At 38.2% G+C, this 12,111-nt stretch overlaps 1 protein-coding gene across 1 annotated transcript; it reads left to right on the forward strand.

The window, feature by feature from the left end:
• Nucleotides 1-264: 264 nt before the first annotated feature.
• LOC112565929 lies at nt 265-11,162 on the forward strand. The gene is given in 8 exon segments (XM_025241828.1): nt 265-507; nt 1,052-3,199; nt 3,202-3,252; nt 3,607-3,782; nt 4,795-4,858; nt 6,386-6,478; nt 7,599-7,697; nt 9,326-11,162. Coding segments are annotated over 7 exon segments (2,514 nt in total). The 5' UTR covers nt 265-507; nt 1,052-1,368; the 3' UTR covers nt 9,526-11,162.
• The last annotated feature ends 949 nt before the right edge of the window (nt 11,163-12,111 follow it).

The raw sequence follows: 12,111 nt of genomic DNA on the forward strand, positions 1-12,111 counted from the left end.
AACAAGTTTACTATATATGTATTATGTAAACTGCAAATCCCTGTCAATTAGCGAGCTGCCGCTACATTCAGTAAATGCCAACAACTATAGTAGACCGTGCAGTCAGGAACTGCTGATTCAGATTTTACTATTAGCCTTATCTTGTATAAATTACTTCAAATGCACTCTGTAGTTAAGTTCTGGTTATATGTTTTGTTTCTCTGTTTTCTTTCCATGAACGGTTTACTCGCTGACTTGTGATGCCTGCTGTCGATCTCTGGAGGTGGAGGTGAAAATCATCATTGCGGTGTGAGGCACTCCCGTATATTAACACTTTAGAAATTAAAAGCTAGTAAATCATCCATGTAAATAATTATGACGAGCCTTTCTTGCACGGTCGTGTCTTTAAGGCGCGAACTGTGTATTATGTGTACCGGTAAATCCCGATTGCGTACCTAACTTGATCAAGCAGTTTAACGGGAGCGCCATTTTGGATACCAAGACACAGTAACTGCATCATTAGTGTTGGTCAGTATCCATTCTTTTTTTAAAACTAAAGTGATGGAGCATGTCATTTCGGGGTTAGGCAAACATACGGAACTGCTGAACTCTCCAGTGCCAGCTTTGCTGGTCCCTAGGCGAAACTTCCCTAAGACAAGTCTGCTACCTTTCCCGCACAAATGTCAGGCCAAATAAAACGAACGAAATATACACACATTCAGCAGCTAATTCAGTTCTGGCTATCAGATCGAGGTTTATATTCTCACTTTTTTAAAAGTTCTTTCCTGTCTCGTGAAATTGTCAAGTCAAAGATTTAGACAGCTGTTTTATAGATTCCATTAACAGAAGTAGGGATACATCCACACTGGTGTTGACTCAGAAGCAAGTGTATAAAAAGCAGGTTAATTCGAAGTCTTTTAAAAGTCTTTGACTTACAAAATGAAGTTATATAAATAAACATTATTATTAGTTTTCAGGAAGGGACTAGGTTTCAGTAACAGTTCAAAAGTTTTTTTTGTCAATCTTCTAATCAGATTTTTGCATGTCTTTGTGTGTTTTTTTTAAAGAGCAGACTGCAGTCGTTAACATTTCACATTCAAGAGAGCAGCCTCACATCATCTAAGACAATGAATAGCAACCAGAATAAGACGAATGATTTTGGTGAAAATGTTCATCTACGGGATGGTGTCAATCCAGTTGATGAAAGGATTAAGGGAAGTAACTCTGACAGTACAGACTACATCCTGCAAGCTGTGTCAGCCCCAGACATTGAAGGACAGAGAGACATATCCTTGAATAACAAATTACAACCAGACTTCATTGAGCAAACTTGTCAAACTTTGCTTTTATATTGCAGCCAGGAGAACTCGGTTAACATAAAGACCTGCTATGCAGGGAGCAAATGCATTAAAGGTCTGCATGTGTGGAAATGCAGGGGGTGAAATACAGACTATTGCAACTGGAGCAGATGAATACGGTACATCTTACAGACTGCAACAGTTGATATTGGATGCTGAGCACAGACTTGTAGCAGAAGGTTTAGACCAGACAGCTTGGATGCTACTCCACAGCTTTTCCTTGCATTTTCGCCAACCACTACAGAGTAGTGGTAACAACAGCAGAGTGTATAGGGATGTTGAAAATGGTGGTGGCAGTGGCTGGCACCAGTGTGTGAGAAAGTCAGAAGAATGTAGAACTTTAGGAGGCTTAATGCTTTTCTCATACCGTTTTTTTATTACCATGTGCTTGTTAGCAACAAGAGTAATGAGGTCTGCAATCTTGCCTTTGCATTTGTTTTCGCAGATTGTCATTGGTTCTTTCTTGAATCAAGATAGAATTTTTAACTGTTATAAAGTAGAGTTCAATACTGTAGATATAAAAAATAGTACACTTTCTTCAAAATATAAAATATGGTCTAATGAAGCCATAGGGGACCATTTATATTGTAGAAAACATAAAAGGATAATGTTTACAGATTCTGAGATTTCAAATGTGAAAAAGGATGGTAATCTGTCACAGAAAGATAATGTATTAGCAGCAGCTAAGTTGCTAACAGAAGCAAGCAAATTAATAGATAAACAGAAATTGATGGAGAATGGGAAAAAAAGAGGCCCATATGTAAGCGGTTATAATGAAGAACCAGGTGAGTCTGATTGTTTGGACAATTACCTCGATGTCTCCCATTTCCTAAGACCATCCTGGCATGTTGCCACTGTGTTTCCAGTGCACCATCATACAAGCACTATTGTCCACCCACAGCAATCAATTTCCTTACCAGAGGTAAGGGATGAGAACAGTGCAAGAGAGGATTACAAGCATGAGCTAAGACGTCTGGCCTCATTCTCTGACCTGCCAGCAACTTTCAAGTTCTTTGTCATTAGACTGGCGAATGCTGGGTTTTATTGTAATCAGGATAAAATAATCCGCTGTTTCTTTTGCAATTTCGAGAAAAGTGATTGGAAGCTTTTGGAAAACCCATTGCAGATTCATCACCATCGACCACAATGTTCCATCGTTACAGGCATTAATTGCGAAAATGTTCCTATCATGCTTCCATCAGCAGAGCAAGAAAAAGAACTGCGGCAGTTGTGGTCACTTACTGAAGGGAAGATGGCATCTAGGCCCTTGCAGATGCAATCTGTGACCAGCATTTTGCAGCCAGTGCTTGGAGGTACTACACTAAATATGTCTGCAAGTGGTGCCCAAGTTTCACCACCTGTAGCTGCATTTGGACAAGATGCAGGTACTAACAGCACTGACAGCATAACCTCTCAGCCTGGTCTGCTGGGAGCAGCTGGTACAGAGTTGGTGGTAGATGGGACTCTTGAAGGCTCAGAATCTAAAGGGAGGGGAGAGAGTGTATCAGTAATTGCCCCAGGTAGTCCTGCTCTCCAGCCAGAGTTCCAGATAGCATCCCTAGGTCAACCAACACCCACTTCAGCCTCTCAGCAACTGGCTTCAAACCTTGTTACAGATCCTAATTCAACAGCCCAACTTACTACAAATGCATCAAGAGTTGATTCGTCATCACTTTCTTGTAGCCATTCACTTAATGATAGCACCTCTCAGCCTGAAAGTGGTTCATCGGAGTCGGGACCTCGAACAGGTGAAGGACAGCAGGTTGTGACCTACCAGCAGCTGGGGATTTTAACAGAATCACCAAAGCATCTAAACATGGCAGTGTACCAGGAACGCATCAATTCTTTCAGGAACTGGCCACACAGAACAACCAGACCCCAGCTAATCTGGCTCAGGCTGGCTTCTTTTATGGAGGTAAGTTATTAGGGTCTTTTGACTAGAGTTTTCGACAGCATCTATGTGCTCATAAATGACTACTGTTTACTTGTGGCTGTTAGTGAACTGACTTGTCATTTATCAGCACAGTGCTAACACTTCGATATTCCTAAGTAAAAAGCCTTTCTTTGCTGCCATAGTCTGCTGTGACCTAAATGTCTCTGTCAAACATGTTTATCAAATCATGGCAGTGCATTGTTCAAGGCCAAAGTTTGAGTATTTGAGATGTACCCACAGTTCAGACCCTCTAACACCTAGCTTCCCTACAACTCTTAGGGCATAAGACTACCTTGAACTTTTTTTAAAAAAAAGATTCAACATGGATGATTACAGGATATGGAGACTGTGGACGATGCTTCTTCTGTGGTGGAGGTCTCAAGAATTGGGAAGCCAGTGACAATCCTTGGATCGAACATGTACGGTGGTTTCCACGCTGTGCCTACATTCGTCAGTGTCAGGGGCAGGACTTCATTGATGTTGTGCAGTTTCTAAGCCACACACAGCAGCATGTAAGATTGCTTATAAAGAAGATGATGGTGATTCATTAATGATGTAAACCACACACAGGAGTATGTAAGGTTGCTGATAAAGATGATGAGGATGCTTCATTAATGTTTTGTGCACTTTCTATACCACACATAGCAGCATGTAAGGTTGTTTTAGGATTGTTCATAAAGATGAAAAATCTTTATTGGTGTCATACAGTTGTTAAACCACTTGTAAAAAGTAGCATGTAAGAATCAAAATAATGATTATTTATTTGCTTTAATGTTTTTGACATGCTACACTGTCTTCATTTTGGAAAGAGTTAATAAAGAAAAGGTTTACTTTGTTGAAGTTAGTAAAGGTGCTGGATGGGCAGGGAAAGTCCAGCTGTCATTGATATGCCTGACAGAAATATAACATTATAATTTAAACTCAGTTGTCAATTTGCTGTGGGTTTTTGCTTAAAATAGAATGGGGTGCTGGGAAGGCATGAAGTCTAGCTCTCACTGAAATGGCCAGATAAGAAGATAAAATTACAAATCAAAATCAGCTGGAGTTGGTGGTTTTGTTCAGTATTGAAGGGGGTCGAGTGTGGGGGGTAAACAAACCAAAAATTCCATTATCATTGCCAGTTTTCTGTGTGTGGCTCTTATTGTTTCCTGTCACTTTATGTCAGGAACACTCAAACAACTACACCACAAACACCGAGTTACTGACGCATGCTCTTTCTTTCAATAAATAACTCGACATCGATGTGGGCTCCCATACAGCCACTCTCTTGTCTGTGAAGGGTTAGTCACTAATAGTGGTGTAAAAATATATTTGTCCGTAGTGCATATATGGACTACTTATGTAAGGTGCAGTCACAAAAGTTAGGCTACATATGTGCAGCCATGGAGCTTAGACTACATACAGAAGAGTTAGAGAATGAGTTTAAGGTCCTGCCATGTGCAGTACTTTGTATAATGATAAGAATGGCAGAAAGGGTTGAGATCAGCAATTAGTTGGGTTTTTTTTTTTATGTTGTGCTATTAGATCACCATGGAAGACGTGAAGAGTGAAATGAACAACCGGCGAGCACATGGTGAACGCCTGCAAGGTATGTGAAAAGTTGCTTATGCTCTTAAAGCAGTATTCTCCAGAAAATCAGCATCACTCACATTCTTGAAAGTCTCTTTATTTTTTTTGTTGTAAATGGTGGCAGAATGTGCTAAAAAAGGAAAAACTTCCTGTTGCATTGTGAAGCTGTTGAACCTAAATCCTTTAGTTATTGAAAACTGCAGTACAGTGCATATTTATTATTCAGTACAGCCATTGAGTATCGTTCTTGGGGCATGTTGTTTTTCCCCAGCGTACAACACCTGTTTACTATGGATGCTTTGACTTGTTGATTGCTCAACATTAAAAATGGTAATTCCTCCAGCACCTCCACCATTCTAGTGAATAATGTATGGCAAACTCTTGTACACCTCACATGAGCTTTTTGGGGATTTTTTCACTTTTTTTGCATTGAGGGTATAAGCCATTAACGTGTATAGGTGGATTGCTGTCTGTCTTCAGAGACCAATGCTTAGCCTCTTGCGAAGTTCTTCGCTGTTAGTTTCGGCGAGCCTAAACAATGAACGTGAATAAACCAAAAGCTTTATACACAGCCTGCCTCGTTTTAGTAGTTGAAAAAAATTGTCTGCCAGCAGTCCAGTAATACAAGTTTATGATATAAGCCATGCACTTTTCCTGTTCACAAAGCTGCCGATTTTCCATGTTACAGTGTAGCACAAACAGTTGGTCTGGCACTAAAAGTAAATTAATTTTTATTGAAATAAAAAAGACTGGGTGGTGTGATGAGAATAGAGTGTGACTGTACATATGGGTATCTTCAATTTGTATGTGTCTTTTAGTAAAATAGGCAAAAGGGGATTGTAAGTATATATATCTTATTTTACTATAAAACATGTTTGATATATATAGTATTATTTGCTGTTTGTTTTTTGAAAACAGAGAAAAACAAGATATACAAAAAATACAGAAACTATCCTTAATGTATTACAGCATTAGAAAGCATTGCTATTCTTGGTGTAATTATTATTGATATGTGCAGGTGATATATCTGGTAAATCATCTATACATCATTCTTATTATTAAAATTATCAGGCAAAAAAATATCTGTAGGCACAATTCAAAATACCAATCTTAGAGCACAGTACAATTTTGTAACAATCTGTTGAGTGTTAAAGGCATACTGTATCATTTCACTGTCCAATAGTGACATAACAGCTTGTCATTTCAGTGACAGTCTGATCATGCTATGACAATCAGACAATGACATCATTCTTTGATGACAAATTATAGTCAAAGATGAAAGAGGCTGTCTCAAGTACATGACTAATAATTTATATTTATATTATGCTTGGCTTCAAGATAAAAGTAAAGATATCAAGTGTGAAAATAATGATTGAAAATTTAGAAAAATATTCTGTTCTGCATTTGTGCTCTCTGTTACCATTAAGTAAAAACTTTGGACAAAAATTAACTTTCCATTTTATATTTCTGCTTTTATTTGTTTAATTATATCTTTAATTTTCAGAACCAGATCAGGTGTTTCTAAATTGATCGCCTTATTTTTCAGAAACACTTGTGGATCCAGCCATCAAAAGTGTCACCGAACTTGGCTATGCAGCTGCACAGGTCGACATGGCTGTGCAACAACTTAGACAACAGGGTGAGACAACATTTTTGCAGTTTTGAAAATGTCACTTTGTCATATTTTATTGTCAATACACATTTTGCCTATCAAAAATATCAAATTCATTGACAAATTTTTTTTTTCAAATATATTTTTTACAAATATATTGTAAAGTATCTATGCACCATTGTGTTTTTTTGGTTTCTTTTTTTTTTTTGCTATATGAAACCAGATAGGCATTTACCGATCAGAGTATTCAGTGTACTTTCACTGTACTGTACTTTCCACATTAAAAGTATTGTCAAAAACATTTTAAAGACCTGTTGATAGATTTGGGAGTAAAAGGATTAAGCAGCAATAAAAGGCAAAGATTCTCATAACCTTTGGGTTGTTTGGGGAGTGATCTGTGTAGACAGCATGTGGAGGGCAGAGCCTAACCTGTCTCCTCCTGCCACCTTTTATATTTCCTGATAAATAAGGTAACCAGCTGCTGGTTTGGGAGAGGCAGTTTACCTATCACAGACCTGAGTGAAGTTTCAGCCAGCAACCTTCAATTCTAAAGTTAAACACACTAAGTGCTCTTCTTGATTAGGCAAAAGTCATTGAAAGTTTGACCCACTTTGGCAAAGCAGTCTGTAAAAGTCTTAAGAAATCAGTGCTTTTGGGGTGAACACTCAGGATATTAAAACTCGCATTAACTTGCTAAGTTCAGACTTGTTTACCAATGCAATGGGACTGAATGAATGTCACTTTGGAAGTTTGACAGTTTGGCTTTTTGCCAGTCAAAAATAGTCTTAACCATTATATTATGACACTTCATTTTATGACTTTTACAAGACTTTTTATTTTGTGGAATGGATTATATTTTCTGTATTTTAAGTTATTAACTAGTGTTGTAGAGTTAAATTTCCAAGAATAACATATAAGTATTTATCATGGTTTATTTTCCTATAATTAAATATGGTTTTGTATGAATGGCATAAAGCACTGTGTAATTTGAAATGGATTAGGAAGCACTGATTTATAACACCAGCCAAAAGGAGCAATACAGTTCTGGTAGATCATACAATAAGTGATAAATCTCTTCATTGTTAGTGTCTTCTTCATTAATATGCCAAAACATATGTGTTAACATTTTGACCATTGTGTTGGGCAGGGTTAGCTCTTACAGCTTCTCATCTGATAGACCTTCTGCAGAGGGAGGGGCTGCAGGCAGCTGGAGGAGTTGATGAAGGAGAATCTGATGTTGAAATAGGTAAGAAGCAGTGAGATGATACTGGTAAAACATTGAGTCTCAAGAAAAAAAATTCTTAGGACAGACCTGGGAAAGAAAAAAGGGAACACCTCTGAACGCTGTGAACAACTAAATTGAGCAGGCTTGCATGTGAATTTTCTGTAACCAAAACAACCATTGCTCATACCTCATTAAGGACAAACATAAATCAAAGGTAAACAAAAAGAATGAAAAAGAGTGAGGAAGTCAAGTAGCAGAAACACAGATTTGGTGATTGACAGGAAAACAATTTTAACAATCATTCTCTAGAAACTATTAACCTTCACTACTTATCATCCTAACATGGAATTCTTTAGAAACTACAAGCCTACACTACTTGCCCTATCATAGAATTCTCTAGAAAATTCCATCCTATGCTACTTATCATCCTAACATGGAATGTGTGCGTGTTCAAACAAGCATGCATATGTGTATGCGTGCAAGTCTGTTTCTAGTTTATGCAAATAAGCATTCATATGTGTAAGTGTGCAAGTCTATGCATGTGCATGGATCAATCCCCTATCCCTTCCTACTAAACTCTGAAACAAGACATTCCAGTAACCCTGATCATACTGCCTGTGATGCAGCTTGAAAATATAGGTCAGACAAGGTGGAATGGAAAAGTTTAATGGTGTTAGAGATGTGTTATGTAAAGTGGAACAGGAAATGGGGAGGGGGTGTTCAGGATCACTGGAGGAGATTAAGAATGGAGCTTTAATTGGCTGGTATGGTACGCTGGTATGCTCTGGAAACAACAATGTCTATTGTCTTTTATTAGATCGACACAACACTAACAATATTCATAACTCACAAGAAAGCATCACATAATCAGTTCCTTTGTACAGTTTCTCCATTTCTTTATCCATATGTAAATAGACCGTGTGTTTGTGTACACATGCATGCTTGCTTTTCTCCAAGAAAGGGAATTTGAGCCATAAAAAGAATGGTCAGTTGTAGCGACCACTAGAGCAGTGGTTCTCAAAGTTTTTCGGACCGCGGACCACTTTACTTAAATAAAAACTATGGCAGACCACCAAGGCCTAAAAATCAGTCTGTACTATGAATTTCAAATTTAAATTGCCACATTTGTTTCATTGCAATTCAAAACTAAATGTCTTTTTGTAAAAGTAGCATAGTAATTAGATGACATAAAACTACGTATACCTCGTTCTTTGTAATTAAAATGTTAATGCGAGGAATGCATCACTTTAAACATCACTTTGCTGACATGACGACTGTCAGCCGCGGACCACCTGACTTATGCCCGCGGACCACACTTTGAGAACCACTGCACTAGAGTATAGTTCAGTGACATAGATGGGAGTTTGGTGGCTGGTATCAATGATGAAGGTGGTATCGATGATAGTGTTGATGAATGATAATATTCTTGGAGTAGTGTGATGAAATTACTGATGGAAGTATGTGGTTTGTTTAGCATGGATTAAACAAGTATAATGCTGGCACATAGTAATGGTGTTCCATACTTTTGAAAACAGTACATTATACCTTCACTGATGGACTACACAGCCATAGACTGCTTAAAGCCGTGTTCCGTATTTGCTGAGTTTCTGTTGAAACTATTCTAGCCTTACTGGTTTGCTATTTCACAGAGTACCTAGAGGAACTTGGGAGAGAAAATAGTGAGATACGCCAACAGCATATTTGTAAGATTTGTTTGGATCGAGATGTCTGCATTGTTTTCCTGCCGTGTGGTCACCTGGTCTGCTGCGCCGAGTGCTCCCCTGCACTCACCACCTGTCCAGTTTGTCGACAGCGTATCAAGGGTCGTGTTCGTGCTTTCTCTCCATAACTTCGCTGATTGCTTAACCAAGTGTTAACCTGATCAGTCTCATGTACACAATAAATAATGTGCACTACATGAGAATGACACAATGTGCTCTGTGAGTGATATAATATGGATGACATAAGGTGCACTGCAACATGTCTAAATACTATCATTTTATCACTGTGAACATGTTTATCAGCCCAGTCTAGGTGGTTTGTTTTATGTTGATATAAAAACAGTTTCCCTAGAAGTATGTTTTGCACAGAGGCAAGTAAATTTTTATGTCAATACCATTTTTCTAACAAGATTTGACCAATGGTAATTTATCTGAATAACAGTTGATTTTGCTTGATACAGAAAAGTTCTATCAGATATTAACTTGGACTGACTTTTCACTTCGCAGAGATGCCTAAGTGAAGCAGTCTTAGGATTGCAGATCACTTTTTTATGGTTCTGAAGATTGAGTAGATTGTGTCATCACAGCATTTTGTTGAGAGTGGACCGTAACATCAGCAGATGATTGTGTTTTCATCATTCTTGTACTTCTTTCAGTGATCAGCAGTATCAGATGGTATACAGAGAAAACGAGCAGTGTATGGTGAGGGTTCAGTGGCCTCAAGCAGTCTGATTTCTTACAGTATGAGAGAAAGTGTTTTTGATTAGAGTCTGATCCCACTAAGTGGTCCTGTTTTCTTGCACCAGTCATCTACAGAATAGAAAGAAAATAAGAGTGGTTAGAGTCTGTGTGTCCTTGTGCGGTCTGGTTTTCTTGCACTAAAGATGAGTCATTCATGTGGCACTTATATTCACCATTTGTGAAAACATTGTCACATTATATATCACAACCAATCAACAGGATAGTAATCAGCCTCAGAAATTTTCTGCCTTTCTCACCACTACCAGAGTTCATTGCTGAAGGTGGTGCTCTCTTAGTTATCCTTTCCAGTTTGATGAAGGCACTGTCCTTGTTTTACAGATGGTGCTCTCCTGATTTTCCTTTCCAGTTTGATGATGCCACTGTTCTAGTTTACTGTTGGCACTCACCTATTTCACTATTACTTGCCCATTCCAGTTTGCTGTAGCAGTGAGTCTTTTTTAGAGTGGACTGGCACTGATGCCACTTTACTTCAATTCCTCTGAGACTGTATTTTCTTTGTTTCGCTTTTTTTAATCTCTTTTTGTAGGTTGTTGTGCTTCTCAGCAGTTAACATACTTTTTGGTATGTTTCCTTATGTTAACTTCTATATTCATGATTGCTTTAGCCAATGATGCCACTGGGCAAATTGACTGCCAATCAATCAGGATAAGCATAAACTAGGGCTAACCAGTCATGTTCAAGCAGAAGAGTGATACAGGCATTCATTCACACTAAAAGGTCAAACCAGCAGTAACATAAGGTCATGTTGATCTTACTCAAATAGTTATCATGCTTTATAAGGTATTGTAGTTATCTGACTTCTACAGGCATTATGGTTTGTACAGTTGTTACTTCTATCTTCTTGGTGTAATTTATATTATGTTATTGGATGTGGTTACAGTTCAAGCCTTTGACTGATGCTTTTGTTAACATTTATTTGGCACTTCATTGCTGCTTCTCTTATTATTTTACTTCAATATTGATATTTATGCATTGCTTACATAATAAAATAGGTATTACACAGCATATGGTATTGTGTGCGTGTATCTGCAATGTACGTATGTTAACACATTTTCCACATTGTTTTTACCTATACTTGTCCATTGAATCTGGTATTTTAAAAAAAGTTTTGTGTAACCCACATCAGTACACCCTACCCTCCTGTCTCCTTGTCACAACCCATCAGGCTCTCTGACTCACATTAGCACTGGGTCTCCTATCTACAATATGAACACATGTAGTCAGTCTACAGCCTCTTAAAAAAGTGCACTGATTTTTTTGATAAAATCAAAAGGCTTCAAAGCAGCAGAATGCTGATATTTAAATTTTTTTTTTTTTTTTTTTGTCAATACAAACTTTTGTTCATCATTATACAAAGTCATCTTTTTTAGAAGTGGACTCCATATTAAAAAACAGCTTACACTTAGAGCACGTGTTAAACACTCACTGAGGTCTAGTTGACTTTATGAAGCCAGACTTTGGCTTTTAAAAGTTCTTAATGTTTCAAGGCTCTGTTACAGATTTGTTTCATATTCCACTGCTGAAGCATGGCCATGAATGCAATCTTCTAGCAAGATGCACTTTACAAGAGATGGGGCAGTAAGGAATGAGGCCATATGACAGAGATGGTCATCACACTCAAACAGAACAGACATATGCACAGTTAACATTGTCAGGAACATGAAAAAGTGCAGAGACAGGAGCACGATGGAGAAGGGATCCGTCAGTGTAGACCAGTTACAGGTGGGAATTGGTGTTTTACGCTGAGCTAGCAGCTATGGCTACATTATAGCAAAGCAGTCAGCCCTGTAAACAGATGCCACATGCAAAGAAAGAACAGCATGCCCGAGACAAGATCTGAACCTGGGACAGGGAATCCTCACTGTATTGGTGACAGGCACTAACCATTGTGCCACCAGACTGCTAGACCAGTTACAGAACGTCTTTCAGAAAGATTGTAAATCCAGACCACA

This window comes from Pomacea canaliculata, linkage group LG6, assembly GCF_003073045.1.
Source record: "Pomacea canaliculata isolate SZHN2017 linkage group LG6, ASM307304v1, whole genome shotgun sequence".
In the NCBI taxonomy this organism is placed as follows: domain Eukaryota; kingdom Metazoa; phylum Mollusca; class Gastropoda; order Architaenioglossa; family Ampullariidae; genus Pomacea; species Pomacea canaliculata.